This window comes from Bos taurus, chromosome X (genome assembly GCF_002263795.3).
Source record: "Bos taurus isolate L1 Dominette 01449 registration number 42190680 breed Hereford chromosome X, ARS-UCD2.0, whole genome shotgun sequence".
NCBI lineage: Eukaryota > Metazoa > Chordata > Mammalia > Artiodactyla > Bovidae > Bos > Bos taurus.
The window spans coordinates 57,894,038-57,917,741 of record NC_037357.1 but is presented as its reverse complement, the minus strand read 5'-3'; the positions used below and the strand labels follow the sequence as shown (position 1 = coordinate 57,917,741).

At 42.4% G+C, this 23,704-nt stretch overlaps 1 protein-coding gene across 2 annotated transcripts in view; it reads left to right on the top strand.

Moving 5' to 3' along the window:
* GUCY2F (guanylate cyclase 2F, retinal) overlaps window positions 1-23,704 on the top strand; it is a 149,998-nt gene that overhangs the window by 5,502 nt on the left and 120,792 nt on the right. Inside the window, 2 exon segments of one of the 2 annotated variants that reach the window (NM_174549.2) lie at window positions 8,841-9,655; window positions 22,185-22,486. In NM_174549.2, the coding sequence (NP_776974.1) occupies window positions 8,926-9,655; window positions 22,185-22,486 (1,032 nt within the window). In that variant the 5' untranslated portion in view covers window positions 8,841-8,925. 2 annotated transcript variants of the gene reach the window in all.

The window sequence follows — 23,704 nt, the reverse complement described above, 5'->3', positions numbered from 1 at the left end:
GCAAGTGCTAAACACTTCAGCAAAATCTAATTAGAACAGCAAAGCCTAGGGAATGTTAATGAATTCAGAAAGCAGTTTAATAGTGCAGAGGTTTAGAAAACCTCTTACAAGTACTGCTTGGAAGAAATACAGAATCCCAGGATCAATGTAGGTCAGAGGAGAAAACGACTTGAAGATCCTTTAGTTCAACTGAGGGAGTAAAAGAGAAACCTAGAAGGGGTAATGATATCTTCAATGTCATATGGTGAGTCAGTGGCAGTCCTGGGTTAAGATCCACGTCTTCCAATTCCTAATGCAGTCCTCTTCCCAAACAGCAAGGAAGAACTAGTATTTACTGAAGGACAGCTGCGTGCTCAACATTCTATCTTATTTAATCCCTTACCTCAAAGGCATTAAATTTACCTCTTATTTTGTAGATGAGGCAGTTAAGAAGGAAAACTAATGTGCCAAAGGTCATACTCCCAAGACTTCCACTCTCAAAGACTAGGATTAGCTTCATATAGAGTACAATGTGATTGGAGACCCATTCCCCTAGTTGTGCAATACTGCACCCTGAGTGAGGGGTCCCCAGGTTTGGCTGGAACACCGGTGGCAAATTTCTTCCAGTTGGATGATAAATTTCTGTTCATCCCTCCCAGTTTACTCCATCCGTCCCTCTAATTACCTATTTTATTATTTCAAGGGGAACAAGAGATTTTAAAAAAAACCACCAGTGAATCATTCAGGTTCCATCTGGGTAGCACAGAAGGTACAATAAGGATGGTCTCAGTGATTTCATAGATTAGGGGCTGTTGGCAGGCAGTGCTTGATCAATTGGGGTACAAATCCCCATCCTGCTACTATGTGCTCTTAGGAAAGTTACCCTTTCTGAGCCTTAGTTTCATCATCTGTAAATGAGGGTAATAATAGTACCTACCTCAAAAGGTTGTGATGAGTTGATTTTATTTTTTGTTTGTTTTTACTTAGTTATCACTATCATAATTTTATTTTTCATTGAAGAATAGTTTATTTACAATGCTGTACCAATGCCTGTTGTACAGCAAAGTGACTCATATAGAGTCACTTGTATACATGTATAGACTCAGTTGTATACATATATACATTATTTTTTATATTCTTTTCCATTATGGTTTATCACAGAATATTAAATATAGTTCCATGTGCTATGTGTTAGGACCTTGTTGCCTGTCCATCCTATATAAAATAGTTTTAAGTCTGCTAACCCCAAACTCCCAGTCCTTTCCTCCCCACCCACCCTCTTGACAACTACAAGTCTGTTCTCTATGTCTGTGAGTCTGTTTCTGTTTTGTAGACAGGTTCATTTTTGCCATACTTTAGATTCCACATATAAGTGATACCATATGGTGTTTGTCTTTCTTTCTTTCTTTTCTTAGTACGATAATCTCTAGTTGTTCCCGTGCATGAGTGCTTAGTCACTCAATTGTATCTGGCTCTTTTGTGACCCCATGAACTATATATAACCCACCAGGCTCCTCTGTCTATGGGATTTCCCAGGCAAGAATACTGGAGTGTGTTGCCATTTCCTCCTCCAGCCAGTTGCACCCATATTGCTGCAAATGAAATTATTTCATTCTTTTTTATGGCTGAGCAGTATTTGGAGAAGGCAATGGCACCCCACTCCAGTACTCTTGCCTGGAAAATCCCATGGACGGAGGAGCCTGGTAGGCTACAGTCCATGGGGTCGCTAAGAGTCGGGCACGACTGAGCGACCTCACTTTCATTTTTCACTTTCATGCATTGGAGAAGGAAATGGCAACCCACTCCAGTATTCTTGCCTGGAGAATCCCAGGGACAAAGGAGCCTGGTGGGCTGCTGTCTATGGGGTCGCACAGAGTTGGACACGACTGAAGCGACTTAGCAGCAGTATTCCATTATATATATATATATATATGTGTGTGTGTGTGTGTGTGTGTGTATATACATATATATACACACATATATGTGTGTGTATATATATCACACACACACACTACATCTTCTTTATCCATTCATCTGTTGATGGATATTGAGTTTTAAAAATAAAGTAATACATGCAGAATTTACCCAGTGTTTGATACATAGCAAGAACTCAGTAAGTCTTAGCCTTTTATCTCCTAGTGCTAATTTCTGATTTAAATGTACAACTTCTGGGAGATAACCCATCAAACTAGGTATGTTTGGGGAAGAAGAGGCAGTTAATTGGCCCCCTGGCTCTGCTGCTGTCAACAGAGCTCTGCTCCCCATATAGAATGGCCTTCATTCTGCCGAATCCTGGTGGTTGAAAGAGTGAGGTCCTAAAAAGACAGATCATACAGCTCAGTGTCGTTGTCCCAGTACAAAAATAGGGACCTCTCCCATGCTACTCCAGAGAAGGGTCTGCTCCTAGACTGACCTGGTTCCCAAGTTTTATCATGCAAAATAAGGGATCAGGGCCAGAGGATGGAGAGAGAAGTGTGTGGCTCCTGACTAGAGCTCACCTTGTAGTGCTAGACTGAGAGCTCTTTGGAGGCTGAGTCCCCATCTCAACACCTTGTCCATTATAAATCTCACCCAGATGCTTTCACCAGAGCACACAGAATGCATCTATTTCAGGGGAGGAAGGTTGCATTAGATCATTTTTGAAAGTCTAGGAATAAATTTGATGTCTTTATGCATATAAGCAGTGTAGAACTACCTTTCAACACCTCCAAAGCAAAGTTGGAAGTTTCCCCTTCAAACCTACATACCCCCAGTTCATGCTGTTTTTCGAGCTGTCTCCTCAACTGTCATTCTTGACCGTCCTTTCCATGAGCTTTCACCTGCTCACAGATGATGGAGCATACTATTGTGATATGTCTGTAAGATCCAGCAGATGTTCCTCTGGCTGGTTTCTTGAAGAGTCAAATTTTCTCATAAAATGAGGGATGAAAGTCAAGATAATAACCAACAGACCTAGCACAGGCAGAATTGTTGCTGGCAATAAGCAACCAGTTGTGTTTGCCCAGTTCATACCAGTGCTGATTATTAGCCATGAACAGTGTCATACCATTATTTTGATCTTTGGAATTAACAATTCACTAAGGATTTTCCTCATTAGCATCACTCCCAAGCAAGTAATTCTTTTTCTTTTTATATCTAGTGAAGCTATTCTTGACCTTAGACCAAATTTAATGTTTTATTCATTGATTTCACAAACATTTATCTGGTATCTACTACATGTTGGCTAGGCATTAAGGAGATGAAGAAGATCGCTAGGAAATCCCTTTACAGGGGGCTCTGCTCCCCATAGAAAGTTGCCCTCATTGCCCACCCCTTATAGTTGAAAGTGTGAGGTCTTGTAAATACAGAGATATCAAACATTTCAGTATTCTTGTCACAACATAGACCAGAAATAGAGACTGTTTATAAATCGAAGGAACACCTTACCTAATGGGTGTAAGTATGAGGCACAGGTGGAAAAACAATGAACTCAATCTGGGGGTGTTAACTAAGGCTGAACAGAGTGGTGAACACTTCATTTGGGTTTTGCTGGTAGAAGGTTCATCAGGAGAATCTGAAAGTGGAGTATGGGAGGAAGGGGGAGGACATTCCAGGCAGAAGGAATGGCATTTTCCAAATCCTATGCTTGACAAACTATGTGATACATGTCTGTAGAACTGTAAAAATTTTACTATAGCATCAGATGAGAATAGGGAGATGGAGTATAGAGAAAAACAAGGGTCAAATGCAGAAAGGCTTTGCATGCGTTGTGTTGAAAGAGTTCTCCACATATACTGACTCCACTTCATTAATTCCCATTCAGTGGGACTTCCCTGGTGGTCCAGTGGCTAAGACTCCAAAGCTCCCAATGCAGGGTGCCCAGGTTTGATCCCTGGTCAAGAAACTGGATTGCACATGCCACAACTAAAAAGATCCTATGTGCTGCAACTAAAAGATTCCACATGCCATAATGAAGATCAAAGATCCCTGGGGCCAACGCTAAGGCCTGGAGCAGCCAAATAAACAAAAGTAAATAAATAATTTAAAATACATTGTAAAAAATTCCCATTCATTTTTGACTCATTGTGGGTCCTTCCACTTGCAGCCTTACTCTCTGAATCCGAATCTGATGGACAGATACCTTTCTATCTTTAGCTTACCTGACTTCTCAACAGAATGTGAGATGTGATAAACACTTTTCATCCTGAAAGCGTCATCTTCCTTGGATTGTAAGACACCACTAGCTCCTGGACTTTGCTGTTTTTCCATACTGTTCATGGAAGTTTTGATTATGACCTCCCTTTTCTCTGTCTGAACTTTGTGTTGTGGGTTCTCAGGGCTTTGTCTTCTGACTTACTTTACTCTGCAACTCTCTTTTGTTGATCTTATACACTGCCATGTCTTCAGTTCAGTTCAGTTGCTCAGTCATGTCTCCTACTCTTTGCAACCCCACGAATTGCAGCACGCCAGGCCTCCCTGTCCATCACCAACTCCTGGAGTTCACCCAAACTCATGTCCATCAAGTCGGTGATGCCATCCAGCCATCTCATCCTCTGTCATCCCCTTCTCCTCCTGCCCCCAACCCCTCCCAGCATCAGAGTCTTTTCCAATGAGTCAACTCTTCACATGAGGTGGCCAAAGTACTGGAATTTCAGCTTTAGCATCAGTCCCTCCAAAGAACACCCAGGGCTGATCTCCTTTAGAATGGACTGGTTGGATCTCCTTGCAGTCCAAGAGACTCTCAAGAGTCTTCTCCAACACCACAGTTCAAAAGCATCAATTCTTCGGTGCTCAGCTTTCTTCACAGTCCAACTTTCACATCCATACATGACCACTGGGAAAACCATGGCCTTGACTAGACAGACCTTTGTTGGCAAAGTAATGTCTCTGCTTTTGAATGTGCTATCTAGGTTGGTCATGACTTTCCTTCCAAGGAGCGTCTTTTTTTTTTTTTCAAGGAGCGTCTTTTAATTTCATGGCTGCAGTCACCATCTGCAGTGATTTTGGAGCCCAAAAAATAAAGTCTGTCACTGTTTCCACTGTTTCCCCATCTATTTGCCATGAAGTGATGGGACCAGATGCCATGATCTTCATTTTCTGAATGTTGAGCTTTAAGCCAACTTTTTTCACTCTCCTCTTTCACTTTCATCAAGAGGTTTTTTAGTTCCTCTTCACTTTCTGCCATAAGGGTGGTGTCATCTGCATATCTGAAGTTATTGATATTTCTCCTGGCAATCTTGATTTCAGCTTCTGCTTCCTCCAGCCCAGCGTTTCTCATGATGTACTCTGCATATAAGTTAAATAAGCAGGGTGACAATATGCCATGTCTTCAGTTGCCCTCTATCAATTGATTGCACTCAAATTTATATATCTAGCTCAGCTTTCTGTTATGAGATCCAGTACATCAAATTGTTGACTTGCTACTTGGAACTTGCTACTTGGTTAGTCTACAGACAATATCAGTTCGACATGTCTAATTGAATACGATATACTTCCCACCCCTTCCTTTAGTGTTCTCTATCTTGGAGATTTGTATCATTTTCCAACCAGTTGCATAGCTCAAAATCATCTTGGAGTCCTCCTTTTTCCTCCCATTACCTTCTACATCTTATCAGTCACTAAGGTATTATTGGTTTTACCTTCTTAATCTCATTTATATTTTTAATCCTTACTACTCTCTTGGTGTGCCTCCTTTCCTTTTTTAATTTTTAGTTCAGTTCAGGTCAGTCGCTCAGTCATGTCTGACTCTTTTTGCAACCCCATAAATTGCAGCACACCAGGCCTCCCTGTCCATTACCAACTCCCAGAGTTTACTCAAACTCATGCCCATTGAGTTGGTGATGCCATCCAACCATCTCATCTTCTGTCGTCCCCTTCTCCTCCTGCCTTCAATCTTTCCCAGCATCAGGGTCTTTTCTAATGAGTCAGTTCTTTGCATCAGGTGGCCAAAGTATTGGAGTTTCAGCTTCAGCATCAGTCCTTCCAATGAATATTCAGGACTGATTTCCTTTAGGATGGACTGATTTGATCTCCTTGTAGCCCAAGGGACTCTTAAGAGTTTTCTCCAACACCACAGTTCAAAAGCATCAATTCTTTGGTGCTTAGCTTTCTTTATAGTCTAACTCTCACATCCATACATGACCACTGGAAAAACCATAGCCTTGACTAGATGGACCTTTGTTGGCAAAGTAACATCTCTGCTTTTTAATATGCTGTCTAGGTTGGTCATAACTTTACTTCCAAGGAGTAAGCGTCTTTTAATTTCATGGCTACAATCACCGTCTGCAGTGATTTTGGAGCCCCCCAAAATAAAGTCTTTCACTGTTTCTATTGTTTCCCCATCTATTTCCCATGAAGTGATGGGACCAGATGCCATGATCTTAGATTTCTGAATGTTGAGCTTTAAGCCAACTTTTTCACTCTCCTCTTTCACTTTCATCAAGAGGCTCTTTAGTTCTTCTTCACTTTCTGTCATAAGGGTGGTGTCATCTGCATATCTGAGGTTATTGATATTTCTCCCTGCAATCTTGATTCCAGCTGTGCTTCATACAGCCCAGCGTTTCTCATGATGTACTCTGCAAAGAAGCTAAATAAGCAGGGTGACAATATACAGCCTTGACATACTCCTTTTCCTATTTGGAACCAGTCTGCTGTTCCAGTCCAGTTCTAACTGTCGCTTCCTAACTGGCATACAGATTTCTCAAGAGGCAGGTCAGGTGGTCTGGTATTCCCATCTCTTTCAGAATTTTCCACAGTTTATTGTGATCCACACAGTCAAAGGCTTTGGCATAGTCAATAAAGCAGAAATAGATATTTTTCTGGAACTCTCTTGCTCTTTCAATGATCCAGCGGATGTTGGCAATTTGATCTCTGGTTCCTCTGCCTTTTCTAAAACCAGCTTGAACATCTGGAAATTCATGGCTCAAGTATTATTGAAGTCTGGCTTGGAGAATTTTGAGCATTATTTTGCTAGCATGTGAGATGAGTGCAATAGTACGGTAGTTTGAACATTCTTTGGCATTGCCTTTCTTTGGGACTGGAATGAAAACTGACCTTTTCCAGTCCTGTGGCCAGAGCTGAGTTTTCCAAATTTGCTGGCGTATTGAGTGCAGCACTTTCACAGCATCATCTTTTAGGATTTGAACTAGCTCAACTGGAATTCCTTCACCTCCACTAGCTTTGTTTGTAGTGATGCTTCCTAAGGCCCATTTGACTTCGCATTCCAGAATGTCTGGCTCTAGGTGAGTGATTTTTTTAAGGCTTAAAAAATAGTTATTTATTTGGCTGCACTGGGTCTTAATTGAGGCATGTGGGATCTTCATTGTGGCATACCAGCTAGTCTCTAGTTGTGGCATGTGGGCTCCATAGCCCTAAGGAATGTGCGATCTTAGTTCCCCAACCAGGAATCAAATGTGCATCCCCTGCATTGGCAAGCAGATTCTTAACCACTGGACCACCAGGGAAATCCACCATTTCTCATATGGATTACTACAATAGCCTCAAAACTGGTCTCCCTGCCACCTTTCAACCCATTCTCTGCCCTGTTATTTGAGTAATCTTTAAAAAAATAGCAATCTTATAATACCATTTCTCTGCTTAAATCTATTATCTACATGATTAAATCTAAAAGCTTATAAATGATATATAAGACTCTTGGTGATCTGGCCCCTGCCTTGGTTGACACCACAGACCTGAGCAGAACAAATGTCTTGGAATTCTGAGAATCTAATATCAATATATCCTTTTCCCTTTTCCACCTCTGGTCTTTACTTCATATTGTTCCTTTTGCCTGGAAGGCTACCCCCTGGCAACCCCATTCACCTGGCTAACTTTTCTTTGAAGCTGAACTCAGAGAGACCTCCCTCCTCTTCCCTCTTCTGTGTGTGTTAGTTGCTCAGTCATGTCCAACCCTTTGCGACCCATGGACTGGAGCCAACCAGGCTCCTCTGTCCATGGGATTCTTCAGGCAAGAATACTGGAGTGGGTTACCATTTCCTTTTCCAGGGGATCTTCCCAACCCAGGGATTGAGCCCATGTCTCCTGTGTCTCTTGCATTGCAGGAGGATTCTTTACCCACTGAGCCATGAAAGGAATGGCAGTCCCTCTTCTACTCCCCTGAAATTTGGGCTTGGATGACCCTCTCTATCTTCCTCTGTCTGGGCTACTTCAATCATAGCACGTTTTACTCTGCTTTGCCATTATCTATTAACATCTGCATCTGGCCCCAAGAGGGCAGTGTGGTCAAGAAAATTGGACATATTTGAAACTATAATAATAATAATATCACTAAAATAACATTAATTATGTTATTATGTTAAAATATTAAATGTTAAAAGCATTTGCTGTATGTTTTAATCCATGTAATCCTTATGTAATCCTATGAGATGAGCAGCTATTGCTGAAGTTGAATCAACAGTAATTGGGGATGGATTGAGTGAGAGGCAGAAGAAAGAATCTCAGCTGATTGCTAGGTTTCTGACCAGAGCAAGTATAGATGGAGGTGTCATCTCCTGAGATAAGGATTACAAGAACTAGAGGAACAGGAAGAGTTTGATCAGGGTCGGGGAGAGAAACTTACAGTTTAGGGACTGCCATTCTTTTCATGGCTCAGTGGGTAAAGAATCAGCCTGCAATGCAAGCAACACAGGAGACACGGGATCGATTCCTGGGTTGGGAAGATGCCCTGGAGGAGGAAATGGCAACCCACTCCAGTATTCTTGCCTGAAAAATACCATGGATAGAGGAGCCTAGCGGGCTCCAGTCCATGGGTCGCAAAAGGTTGGACACAACTGAGCAACTAACACACACATTCCTTTCATAATTTTTATTTCCAGAAGCTTCAGGAATAATGGGAGTAATATACCTTTTCTTCTGATTGACAGGCACTTGGACACCCCACTGTCAGTCTCGGAACAACAGAATCACCTTGCAGTATTTCTTCATTAGCCTGCTGGAAGCAGGAGGGCTATGTTCTTGGCACCCTGGCCTTTCTCCCACCTTATGCTCTGGTTCGTGACTCTGGGAAGACAGCGAGGACAACATGGCCTTGCATCTTTCAAGCTCCTGTGGTGTTTGTGGCTCTTGGTCCTTATGTCTCTCCCACTACAGGTGTGGGCGCCACCCTACAAGATAGGGGTGGTTGGCCCTTGGACTTGTGATCCATTGTTCTCAAAGGCCCTGCCTGAGATTGCTGCTCAGTTAGCCACTGAGCGGATCAACAAGGACCCAGCCTTGGACCTGGGTCACTCTCTTGAATATGTGATTTTCAATGAAGACTGCCAGGCTTCCAGGGCTCTCTCCAGTTTCATTTCCCACCACCAGATGGCCTCAGGGTTTATTGGACCTGCCAACCCTGGCTACTGCGAGGCAGCCTCGCTCCTGGGAAACAGCTGGGACAAAGGGATTTTCTCCTGGGCTTGCGTGAATTATGAATTAGACAGTAAAAATAGCCACCCGACTTTTTCTCGGACCCTCCCTTCTCCCATCCGGGTGCTGCTAACTGTCATGAAATATTTCCAGTGGGCTCACGCTGGAGTCATTTCCTCAGATGAAGACATTTGGGTGCACACAGCCTATCGAGTTGCAAGTGCTCTTCGGAGCCGCGGCCTACCAGTAGGGGTCGTCCTGACCACAGGACAAGACAGCCAAAGCATCCAGAAAGCTCTCCAGCAGATTCGCCAGGCAGATAGAATTCGCAGTGAGTGCTTTCTCGGGGCTCAGCTTTCAATGTGGCTTCAGTGAAAGGTTTCTAACCCTCACAGCCTAGGATAGCACATTACTCCCCAGTTCTTCATGCATTTGCCCCCTTTCAATCACACTCAGGCCCCAAGACTGTCCTGCTTCAACAGAGCCTATTTTATGAACTGAGTACAAGTACAAAGACCTCTGTGGTTCAAATGCCCTTGGGTGCCAGTGCCTGCTTTCAGCACCTCAGTGGGGAAGATTAGCATCAAGAGCAGCTGTGGCCACACACCCTCCATGCTCTTAGGACCTCGGCAGTTTCAGATCAGCCGAGAAGGGGTGTTCTTAGAGCTTTATTTTTGTCCAGTCTAGTCACTGAAGTGAGATTTCCTTTTGATTCCCTTCTGGGTACTTTCCCTCATAGGTGCCCGGTGCCCCTGGTTCATCACCTCTCACTTAGAACGTGTCTTCTCTGGACTCCAAAATGCACACCCACCCCTTCTTGCTTTCCAGTCCTTGAAAACAGGGTTTTTCTCTCTCTGCAGCATACAATGGGCTGATATGGAGGGACATAGCTGATAAAAGAAAGCATATTAAAATGAGAAACCTACCCAAATTGTAACCATTCCCCTTCCAAGAGAAGTTTTCTGTTCAAAGATGATTCTTGCAGAGACCATGGAGCAACTGTGAAGCAGCCAACTGACCCACTGACTGAGGGCAAGTTGGGTGCATTTTGGGGAAGGGGAGGACTCTTCCTGATCTTCTTAAATCAGATGGATGTGTTCTACATATACTTACTGCAAGCCCTTGTGACACTGGGTCTTGATTTTTTTTTCTATTCTAATTGTTTAATCTCCACCTTACCTTTTTCTGGAAAGTAGCAGTGATTTGTGGGAACACTGCTCATCTGCTATTGCAGTCATTCCATCACTTTAAGACAGATAGCTCAGAAACTACTTGTCAAACTGATTACTTCTAGGATTAGTCTTGGTCCCAGTCATTTCCTTAACATAACAATGCACTTGTTAGAGAATGGTCCAGCTTGGGGCTGGCCTGTACCTAGAAGCTCAGTTTAAGTTTTGAGTGTCTCCAGTATTGGACCTTAATTATGATCATTTTGGGAGGATGAGGGCAAGAATATTTAATTCCAGGAACTACAATAGTCTGCTTCTAGCTGCAGTCTACAAGATCCTATAAATGTTAAGCAATCAGTATGGCTCTGATTACTTCATAATAGACCCTGATACTTTCAAAGCAGAGCACAAAATTATTTTCAAAGATATAAAGCCATTTCCAGGGAAGAGTCATGCCAGAAACAAGCTAACATATTTAATATCATAACTTTATAATATGTTACAAATCTTCATGAAGCCCAGTGTCTCCTGCAAGTTTACATTCCATGAGCATTTCACATCCCACCCATTCTAAATAGTATACTCTTTAAAATGACATTTTGTTCCCTACCATGAAATGTTAAATAAATCCAGGCCCCAAAGCTCTTTGGGTTTTCAGACTGAGAGAAGTTAGGATTGAGTGCTCAGCACCCACAACTCTTTTGAGGCAGGGAGGTAGCAAATACACTTATTATCGCCCTACTATTAGAGATTCGTTCCCTTAGGTCAATGGTTCTCACTCCACCTGCACACTGGAAATACCTGGACATCTATTCAAAATGATTGGAGCCAGAGTGCCACCTCCGGATATCCTGATGTTCTGGTGGTGAGGGCCCAGCAAAGGTACTTTAAGTAGCTTCCCAGGTGCTTGCAAAATAAAGCTAGAGTCAAGAACCATTGCTTCAAGTTCATGAAAATGCAAATAAACTTTCCCTACTTTAAGTTACCAGATATTTTTTCTTAATATGACTTTGTTTAATCAGATTGTTTTCTGTATAACAGTGTGAATCAGCTTACTAAGGGAATGAAAATTTTAAGATGGGGGTGAGAGAGTAGATGGGGGCAGAATGGAGGTGGGATCCTGGAAACCTAGAGATGACGGTATGTGGTTATGGAACAAAGGAAGACCCTGAATAGGGAGAGAAGCAACAGAAAGTGCAATAAGGACTCAGAAAGACAAAGTGAGTGAAGACAAAGCTGTGCTTGCAAGGATTTTACCCTGGGTTTCTGACAAAACATAGGCAGACTCAGATGAGGCATGCTGGGACCTCAGCAACATGAATCAGAATGTGGGTAGGTTGGGGGTGGATGCAGGGAAACTGAGCCATTGGTTGATCTGTGGTCTGAGTATGACCTCTGGCAGTTCGGTGTGCAGTATCCAAGAGTGTGTGGTACTCACACTTGGCACAGCTAGTTGTTGGTATCTGAGGGCACCCCAAGTGGTTCGTGGGATATGGTAGAAGGATTTGCAGAAGAGGAGTGAGTCTTAAGGTAAACTTAGTGTCCACTTGATCATTGACAGTAGTGTACCAGCCATTAGGAGCATGAGAAGCAGGATTCAGAGTATGAATGTAAATTGAGTATCAGGACTTTAGCCACGAAGCCTGAGGTTCAGGGCACATCTCTGGTCCCATCAGAGAATGGGAGATCTGGTGAGAAACTAAGTTGGAAGCTAAGGAGTATGGTGGTGATTTTGTCACTAAGTCATGTCTGACTCTTGCAACCCCATGGACTGTAGCCTGCCAGGTTCCGTGGAACCTGGGTCTCCTGCATTGCAGGCAGATTCTTTACTGACTGAGCTATGAAGGAAGCCCCAATGAGTATGGATTGGGTCAACAGAACAAGTGAGGACAGTTACAGTACACCAGATTCAGCACATACTAGATCAAATCTCTGTTGACTAAAAACACACACACACACACACACAATGTGAGAGTTGTGAGTAAGTTTTATCTGGGGCAATATGAGGACAGCAGCCCGGGAGACAGCACCTCAGATATCTCTGAGAAACTGCTCCAAAGAGGCAAGGGGAAAGGACAGTATATATGTGATTTTGGTGAAGGAGGAGTACATGCAATCAAGCACATATTTTTTTGTAGAAAGTTTCTGCTGGTCTTGGGAAGCCTGTGCTAGTCTTAAGAAACAGCCATCACCATGAATGATTTTAGTGCTTTTCTAGATACAAGGAGATACAAGAATTGGGGTCATAAAGTTAGCTCCTGAAAATATCTAACTGTCTGAGGACCTGTCCTGCCAGTTTGCTGGAGCACAGAGTGCCTCATCTCTGCTTTCCACCCTGAACTCCTTCAAGGGGTGTTGAAGGTCAGCAGCTGGAGCGGCACATGATTCAATCCTTGTAGAGGTAGATGGCAAGCACCCATGACAAGTGCCAATTTGTGGTTGACATTTCTAGCTGATTTTCTAGCACCTTTTGACTGGGACTAGAAATATGATAATACTGTATATAGTATTTATACAGTATAGTATAATATGATAATAGTATTCCTAGCTGTTAACTATCATAACTGAAAAAGCACTAAGGTTTTTGTGGTGACCTCAGCTGAGAAGGACTGAGCAAGGCAGGACCTGGCCTCTTCCTTATTCTGCTGGATATGAAGCTACTTCTTAACACTATGGACCCGCCAACAAACCTTCAGGGTAGGACCTTTTGGGATGTACAAAATATAGTAGAAAGGGATCCCTTCCTTTGGAGAGGACTGGCAATGTTTGGAAGTAATGGAAATAGTTGGAAGACTGATTTCATCTGACCTGCTCACAATAACAGTGACCACAGCCCCACGTGACAGTGGCAGTGGTGGTGGCATGAGACGTAGTGGTGGGGAGCGAGGGTAGAGAAAGTTAGCTTATTACTGGCTGGTATGCCACTTCTCTTTCACATAAATTTATGTTTCTGGTGCTCACTGGGCTTCTGGGTGGCTCAGTTGTAAAGAATCTGCCTGCTAAGGCAGGAGACATGGGTTCAATCCCTGGGTCGGGAAGAGCCCCTGGAGAAGGAAATGGCAACCCACTCCAGTATTCTTGCCTGGAGAATCCCATGGACAGAGGAGCCTGGTGGGCTGCAGTCCATAGGGTTGCAAAGAGTCAGACACAACTGAGTGACTGAATATGAGCATAAGCATGAGTGCTCACTGGCACCTTACTGGAGTCAGAAGGAATATATTTCTTAGAAACCGGTCTAAATTGTGCTTATACGACAGCAAGACAATGATAAAATTTAATTGTAAAGATGATCATAACAATAATAATGGTTGTGGGCTTTCGGAAGGGGAAACAGCGGGGGCGTTATTAGAGGCTGCCACTGAGACAATGAAAACTCTACAGTTTACAAGGTATTTGCATATAGATAATGTCATTTAATCCTCTGGGTTATCCAGGAGAAAGGTATTCTCTTTTAAGTTTTACAACACCTGTGGCTCTCACATAACAAGTAGGTAGATACAGACATCACTAAATCAAAGAATGGGGTAAATGAAGTCCCAGAGAAGTCGGTATTCCGTTTCTCCCAAATTGTCAGCTCATTTCCTTTAAGCTTCAGAGGCAATTACCAATTATCTTTGTTTCTGAAAAAGTCATAAAGGAGAGATATTGATCAAAGACAAAGGCCTCAACTTATGGTCAGGGCTGCTGTGTGTGGTTATGGAAGTTGGCCCTACACAAGGGAACCTAGCTGAGTGGACATGAGGGCCAAAATTCGTTCACTCTCCACTCCTTAAACCATGAGTTCTGTTGGAGGTTTTGATCCAGTGGCAGGAAAAAGCATCTCTCACAGGCTGAGCACCTGTGGAATTGCAATTACCCAGAAGTTCTTTTGCTAATTCTCACAAAGACTAGCAGGAGGCCCCACTGAAAAGCTCTTTAGAGAACTTTTCAAATGGCTATTTCAATCCCTCCTCCCTTCTCCTCACCTTTTTGCCTATCAATGCTTGGCTGATTGTGAAATCCTTTCAATTTGGGTTTACCAGGCTGTTGAACCATTTGGGGATTCCTTTAAATCCTTCCAAATTGGGAATGCTTAGTTACAATATGATGTTCAGTAACTAGGACACTGTCAGAATGTCTTTCTCTTGTTCTTCAAAATCAGATACCTTATTACTACCTCATTGTCAGGGATCTGGCCAGCCTCTGCCATCTGTTGAAGATTCTTTTTTTTTTAATATAAATTTATTTATTTTAATTGGAGGTTAATTACTTTACAATATTGTATTGGTTTTGCCATACATCAACATGAATCCGCCACAGGTATACACGTGTTCCCCATCCCGAACCCCCCTCCCACCTCCCTCCCCGTACCACACACACACCAAAAAAAAAACCAAAACACCAGTAATAATGACAACATGATAAAAGCTAATATTTATTGAGTATTTATTATATGTTAGTCATTTTGCAAGGGTTTTATATGGGCCATCTCATTCAATTTTTGCAACAGCCCTGTAAACTAAGGCCAATTACTATTAAATGCACTTTATGGGTGAGACTTTGGAGTCTAAGAGAGATTAAATACTTGCCCAATACCACATAACTAGTGAGTGGACAAAGGCTGGTAAAGAATCTGCCTGCAATGCAGGAGACTCAGGTTTGAACCCTGGGTCGGAAAGATCCCATGAAGAAGGGAATGGCTACCCACTCCAATATTCTTGCCTGGAGAATCCCATGGACAGAGGAGCCTGATGGGCTACAGTTCATGGGGTTGCAAAGAGTTGGATAGGACTTAGTGACTAACACTTTCACTTTCATGGATGAGATTTGGAGGCTGCTGCTGCTGCTAAGTCGCTTCAGTTGTGTCCGACTCTGTGCGATCCCATAGACAGCAGCCCACCAGGCTCCTCTGTCCCTGGGATTCTCCAGGCAAGAATACTGGAGTGGGTTGCCATTTCCTTCTCCAGTGCATGAAAGTGAAAAGTGAAAGTGAAGTCGCTCAGTTGTGTCTGACCCTCAGCGATCCCATGGACTGCAGCCTACCAGGCTCCTCCGTCCGTGGAATTTTCCAGGCAAGAGTACTGGAGTGGGGTGCCATTGCCTTCTCCGAATTGGAGGCTAAGAGAGGTTAAATGGTTGCCCAATATCACGTAACTAGTGAGTAGGAGGGCTAGGCTACGTATTCAGGTTGATCTAAAGTAGTGCCTCTTAAACCTAAGTGTGGGCAGAATCCCCTGGAAGGCTTACATCCCTCCTCCAGAGTTTCTGACTGGGTGGGGTGGGGGGGGGGTTGGGGGTTGGGGGTGAGGGTGGGGAAGTGCTGGAATACAGCCCTAGAATTTGCATTTCTAACCAGCTCAAGGTAGTGCTGATGCTGATGGTTCCGGGATCATACTTTGAGAATCACTGGTTTAATGAAAGACTTAAGCTCTACTGCCTCTTATGTACTTGAGGAATGCCCCTAAGGCATACTCACTTCAGATCCTGTGTTCCATGGTGTATAATGCAGCCCTTCCATTTTTCTCTCTTAACTTTTGGGCCCACTGATGAAATTCTTTTAAGTGCCTCCAAGTGATAAACATTATCCCATTTTTCCTACAGTAGTAACAATAGTGATAGTATAATACTATGACCAAGAACCTTAGTGCTGATAGGGAATTTGGTGTAGTTAATGTAAATCAATGTGAATGGTGAAAGGACAACTTGCTCTCATGAATGGGTCCACTATCAGTGATGATATAATTATTGAAGACCCAGCCCAAGAGAAAATCTATAAACATCTAGGCTTCCTGCATTTAAAGCCCTCATCTGGGCTTTCTTGGTGGCTCAGTGGTAAAGAATCTGCCTTCCAATGCAGGAGACACGGGTTTGATGCCTGGGTCAGGAAGATCCCCTGGAGAAGGAAACGGCAACCCACTCCAGTATTCTTGCCTGGAAAATCCAATGGACAGAGGAGCCTGGCGGCCTATAGTCCATGGGGTTAAAAAGAGTCGGACACAACTCTTGTGTGTGTTTGAACATACACACACACACACACACACAGATCTGCATAGCGGTTTAGGAAAAGTTGAACAAAACATATGTTGCAAGATATGAAGGAATATTAAAAATGTAAGCTGGGCAGTAATGTGAAGGCAGTAAAAGTACTTGTAATATCAGTTTTACTGGGTATGAAAAAGCATGATCTAATACAGACAGAATGGCCATTGAATGTAATATGTGTCTGACAGCATGCTGAGCTACTTGAACCAGTTCAACACTGGTGGCAGTTACGTAAGTGGTGGTCTCAGGACTTAAGGCTAAAAATGTGTGTGGTGTCCTTAATTGATAGAAATAACCACACATCATGTACTGTGGTGTTCTAAAAGTATGGTTTTTGGGGGCATCCTGCACTGAATCACACTTTGGGGTGGTGGTTGGGAAACATGCAGATTCTAGTTATGTATCCTTTTTATAGAGTGGGTGGGGGAGAGCTGAGAGGAGAATGGTGTGAATCTGCTTCTATCAGGCTGTGGCCTCATGGGTGTGAATCCTGGGGGAATGTGAGACCTGGGATAAATCACACTGGATACCCCCTTCCCACTCTGGACTGCTTATTCTCTCCCATCTCTCTCAATATCCGTTAACATGAAATAGGTTAAGATGAATGCTAGTGGTAGGAATGGAGAAGGCAATGGCACCTCACTCCAGTACTCTTGCCTGGAAAATCCCATGGATGGAGGAGCCTGGTGGGCTGCAGTCCATGGGGTCGCTAAGAGTCAGACAGGACTGAGTGACTTCACTTTCACTTTTCACTTTCATGTATTGGAGAAGGAAATGGCAACCCACTCTAGTGTTCTTGCCTGGAGAATCCCAGGGACGGGGGAGCCTGGTGGGCTGCCGTCTATGGGGTCGCATAGAGTCGGACACAACTGAAGCGACTTAGCAGTAGCAGTGGTAGGAAATGTCACAAAAGGTTAAAATGAAAATCAAGGACAGTAGAATGGAGGGTTTCTGTGGATTGGGAGCAGTGTTGTAGGCTCAGTGTTGTAGGTTATTCACAGTGTGAATAGGACTTCTAAAGAACTTCTTCAGCACTAGCTAGTGAAAACATTTTCATCTCACAAGATGTGAGACTGGGCTCAGATTTCTCCACTAAGCACTCTATAGCCAGGAATCTGGGAGAAATAAACTTTGCTTTTGGAGAAACACAGTTTCTATATCTCAAGGAAGTATTAGATAGAGTATTTTAATATAGGAAGAGAAGTAGGAGTTGAGTGACTTGGGAATTAGCTTCTAGAGTTTCATGACATTTCCTGCTGCTAGCATTGAAGGGTTCTGAGCACCCTGCCATAGTGTGTACCACAGAAGACATAGCTGTTAGACAACTCAAGTGGGGCTCAGGTGGCTCAGAGAAAGTGCTAGTATCATATCCTGGTGAGATGGGAGCTCAGGAGGATGTGTTTCCTGGTCCTTGTTTAGGCCATAGAGTGGCCTGACAGTTAACAATCAGGACGGAAACTTACAGATTAATATTATTCAATGATTACCTGTTGACCTAGACCTTGCCAAGGATTTAAGGTTTCTGTCTACTAATCCTTTCCTGACAACTTACAGGTAAAATCCCATTTTAATGAATGTCATTTTGAGATAATAAAGCTATTTAGTAAAATAATCATGTAGAACAGGTGCATCCATAAATCCTTATTCACGAAGCACACAATCTATTAAATTAAGCTGGTGTTGTTTGAATTCAGTATTTATGCTTTCTGTTTTAATCATGTTCAATAGCAAAGTCTTACCTTGCAAAAAATAGAGTATACTGTGATTGTTCCCTCTTGAGTCTTCCATTTCATCATCTGTAAAATGATGAGGGAGTAAGAGGAGGTAGATGGTCTCAAAGAGTCTTTCCAGTCATAAAAATTCTGACTCTTTGCCTGAAATGACCTCCGTGTGGGCCAATGAAAGGAAAATTAAAAATAGAGGTTCAGGTTGAGGGTAAGGTCTTGAGCATAGTTAATGGCACAAGCATTAAAGACAGGCATGTTAGTATGTACCTGCCCAGCAAATATCCCTTTGAATTGTTCCTCCACACTAACAATCTGAAATGCCCATGTCTCACATCTCAAGGAACCCACAAAAGATACCCAGTTCATAACTTCTGTTTCTGAAATTTTCAAATATTCATTGTATACTTGGTGCATAATTATGTACCAGGATACAGAAATAAATAAAATACAGTTTTTTTGTTTTTTTTTTTGCTTCAGGGAACTCATGGTTTCATAGTAGAGGCTGACATAAATAAATAAGGGCAATACATCTTGTAAGTGCCATGATGGATGTCAGTTCAGTGTACAGTGGGGATCTAAACCAGTGTCATAAGTTGGTACCCTGGAAAAAAAGTATGGCAGATGGAGATTTGTCTGCAGGAAGCTTATTGGGGGATTGCTTTCAAGGACAACGTCTGTGAAGGAGAGACAGCAGTAGGGTTGGAAAGAGAGAAATTAAACTGTCATGCAGCCACAACAAAGGTCTGTTGGCCTTTATGCCTCCATATTGACCAGTCACTGGGCATAGGCTGATGCAGAGAAAGGCATGCAGTGTTGTTGACTTAAAAAATACAGTCACAACCTGAAAGTAGAGAGTTATTTTATTTGGTGGGAATGTTCAGGACTCTGAGCCTGGGAGACAGCATCTCAGTAGCTCTGAGAAAACTGCTCCAAGGAGGCAGGAGGGGAAGTCAGGCTATATGCAAGTTTGTGACAAGGGGAGCAGGCAGTCTGATCATCAAAGATCAGGTATCAAGTTAAGGAATTTAGCATTCTGTGTAAGGGCAGATGCAAGCCTCTGGGCTCGCTGGATTCACTCCCTTCACATGCAGCTCAGCCTTTGGGGGCAATCCTGTGTCCTTGTTCACCTTGCTTCTTGCATCCCCAGCTCCTCAGCAATCATGGTGGGGGGCGGCAGCATCCGGTGGATTGCAGTTTTGGGAACCCTCATTCACATTTGGAGGCCAGAAATCGCTGATGGCTGTGACATTTCTTGCTTATTAATATGGCAGGAGATATTTTCATTTCACAGTGTGATAATAATTGTTTAACAGCCAGTTTATGGGGGAGGAGGGAAAAGCCCTGATTTGTAGCATTTGCTGATTCCCATGGTTTTGTAATGCCCACCATGGCCAATTTCAAGCTACCAACATGACATTAACTAGCTCAGAAAATCCCTGAAAATATAACCATTGGCTCTTGTGAACCAGCATGAGCCGGCTCCAGTACACTACTGAGGGGATACAATCTTGGGAAAGGTGGTTCTCCTCACCTGAGGCCAGTTCCCAGGGAGGTATCAGCTATTATCTCCAAACATTCCCAAAAGCTAGGAGAAAGAATGTTTCATTACTGAAGGTTGCATCTGGCTGGCACACTGCAGCACCCGGTACACATAGTGTATGTTAAAATATTTGTTGTATTTCAACCAACACAAAGCACTTAGTTTTATATGTTTTCCATTCAGTGAAGTAATTTTAATATTCCTTTCCCAGGTGGCGCTAGTAGTAAAGGACCCGCCTGCCAATGCAGGTAGACATAACAGACCTCAGTTCAATCCCTGGACTGGGAAGATCCCCTGGAGAAGGAAATGGCAACCCACTCCAGTATTCTTGCCTGGAGATTCCCATGGACAGAGGATCCTGGCGGGCTACTGTCCATAGTGTCACAAAGAGTCAGACACGACTGAAGTGACTTAGCTCCGCATGCATGCACAAGTTAATTAAATGAATTTTATCTCTCTTGGGTAACCTTGGTCTCATCAATTAATCTGTCTTTGTAGAAGAAAGATGCCAATACTAACCTACTTGCCAGAGGTACTGTTGGAAGAACTGGCCAGCTACCTGAAGCACCTGACAAAACTCAATTTCCCCCTCAATGGACATGTGACTGTACCAACTTGACCACAGTGATTCGTATTTAATGGTATAGCCAAATTTAGGGAACTCTGGACCTTCGGTCCTATTTTTTCTTCTAAATCCAATCATTGCCTTGTCAGACCTCCCTGCCACTCAATTTCCCCACTATACAATGTGTGATTATGAATCAGGGAGGTTGAATTCCTTGTGTGGTTCATGAACTAGCTCCCAAGATATCCCTAGAATCTTCAGTGGAAAGTTTGTGCATCAGAATATATGTAGAACCTCTCAGGATAATAATACTGAAGGAGCTAAAAGGTCATTTGAAAATTCAAGTTATGGTGTATGTGTGGGTGGGTGTGTGTGTTTGGTGTTTAAATCAACTTCATAACTTACTAGGTATGCCTTAAAAAATGAAGGATACTAGCTCTACCTCAAAGAAGAAATTTTCTGGGGGTATTTAACAACTGCAAAGATTTTTGAAAATATAGGAAGCAATATGTAAATGCCCAACATCAGTCATTGAACGTAGTTTAAGCATACTCAGTTCCTGAGATTAAAGTTTCCATGTAAGCATGTATAATTAATATTTACCAATGGCAGTAGGGTCTTTGCCTTTCTTCAAGGAGCTCAGAGTACTTGCCAGGCATTATCTAATTAAACCACTCAATGTACCTGTGAAATGCATTGGAATCTACATTTTAAAGATGTGGGCGCTGAAGCACAAGTGGACTTAAACTAAACTCATTTAGCGTGCCAAGGGCGAAATTGGATATAAGACTTTCAGTCTCATTATCTAGCTGCCATTCTTCAACCGTGGCCAATCCACTCTATTCTAGCATAGCCTTGCCAAACAACATAGTTTCATAAGTCTAGGAAGAATTGGAGTGAATGCAGAGTAACTCCAATTATAAGGAAGTGGGATTTTCAAAAATTGAACAGATCACCTGTAATATTATAGCAGAGTATGAGTTAGTGCCATTCATGTTCTATAATGGCCTTGGTAAGTGTGGGAACACTTGGTCAACATCTGTTAGAATGTATGTTTGTTGGAGGTAGGCAATAAAAAGCAACAGTGGCTATGGGAAAATCTCCCATCTTCTTCTAGGTGTTTTATTCTTAGGTATAATAATAGTTACCATTTATTGAGGGCTTCCCTTGTGGCTCAGCCACTAAAGAATCTGCTTGCAATCAGGAGACTCCGTTTCGATCCTTGGGTTGGGAAGATCCCCTGGAGAAGGGAATGGCTACCCACTCCAGTATTCTTGCCTGGAGAATTCCTGTGGACAGAGGAGCCTGGTTGGCTACAACCCATGGGATCGCAAAGAGTTGGACATGACTGAGAAATTAACACACACATACACCATTTATCAAGCACTGTGTGTTAAGCCCATTATATGGATTCCTCCTTCAGTCATCACTACCATCCCCTGAAGTAAATATTTAGGCAGAGAGAGGTTAAGTAACTTACCTAAGGGTGGGCATACAGCTAGTAAGTGGTGACATTAGGATATAAACCTAGGTCTTCTAACTCCAAAGCCTTTCATTATGCTACCTCCCACTTGGTAACTTTGTTCTTATTCCCGTCTAGTGTTCGACACTGCAGCCTGTAAACACGTCTGATTTTTCCCTATTGCCTAATCAGAGTCCCTGAAAATACCTCAGCCTCAGCTCAAGGTTTCAATATCTTGCTCATCTTGAAGACATAAGATAGATATCATTTACAAATTGGTTATAGTACATTTATTTGTTTCTCCCAATCTGTAGTGTTTAGTTCTGTATCTTACTAACATTTTGCCGCCATAACCTCCCTGCTTTGTTGGTTTCAGTAATCATCATGTGTATGCATTCGACTTTGATTGGGGGAGAGACTCAGACGCATCTCTTGGAATGGGCTCACGATCTGCAAATGACTGATGGCACCTATGTCTTTGTTCCCTATGACACCCTGCTCTACAGTTTACCTTATAAGCATACCCCCTACAAGGTTTTAAGGAACAACCCAAAACTCCGGGAAGCCTATGATGCTGTGTTGACCATCACAGTAGAGTCCCAAGAAAAGACCTTCTATCAAGCCTTTGAGGAGGCAGCAGCTAGAGGTGAAATTCCTGAGAAGCTGGAGTCAGATCAAGTAAGTGCAGATTCACAAATTAATCATGATCAGAAAAACTCAAAAATCAGGAAGGTAAATATTTTTCCTATCAAGTGCCTCTATTCCTGAGGAAACTCAGTCAATAATAGGCAACTGCACACAAGTTAAAAACACCTTATGTTTGCAAAAAACTTTTGTAAAACAAAGACACATTATTGGAGTTTTTATTTTTATTTTTTATCTTCAAGCTACCCATAATGACAGCATACAACCATGAAAAAGAAACAAAATGTGTTTAAGAATAGGGACACAAAACTTTAATATATACTAGTGCTAAAATACATATTTTATATATATATATATATACATATATATATATACACATATACACACACACATACATATAAGTGCTGTTCAAAGGAGCCTAGTAAAAATGAATCCTATTTCTGACCCAAGTTCTGATCAATTCAACAATAACAGCTGGTATGTAAGAAGATACTGGCTTCATTAGTGATAAAGCTGGTATTGGGGAATACAGCTTCTGTCTATGTGTATTTGAGTTTCCCACTATTGAATCTGAAGATTGATCAGCCTTCTCCATCTAGTCACCAGCATTACCAGACCTCTATATTCCTGCCCCATGAGGGCATGCCTTTCATTTAAATGTGTAACCTAAAAGAGCATAGTGGAGTATGTACTCCCTATAGGGAGCTCACTCTTAAGAGAAAGAAGTTAGGATGGCCTGGGATACACATGTTTAATTCTGTTTCCAAATGGATCAGTCAAAGTCACTCCTCCTTTGTGGGAAGGAATGAGTAAGGTGGTGAAGAAGTTCAGTGTTTGTTTTGCTAGTAGGGCTGTCTGTATATGAAAGGAATCTTTGGGAATGGGGAAGAATTCCTCCCTAATAATATATAAGAAATAATATATATAGATATATATGTATAGTTGAGTATATATATAAACATATTTCAGATTCAAATCACAGCCAGAGGGACTAGTGGAAGAAAAAATAGTGGAGACAGGAAGAAAGCAGAGAAATGAATGGACAAAAACAAAATGGATCAAAAAATGGACAAAAGACAAAAACAAAGAGGGAGAAATAAAAAGAAGACAAGGAATATGAAACAAAGATGGGGAGGCCAAAGATAGTTACATCAGAAAAAATATAGAGGGAGTTTTTGTTTGTAGCTTAGAGGCCAGACATAGAAGGCACTCATTTTTAGAAGTATTTAGAATGGCACATAAATAAGTTGA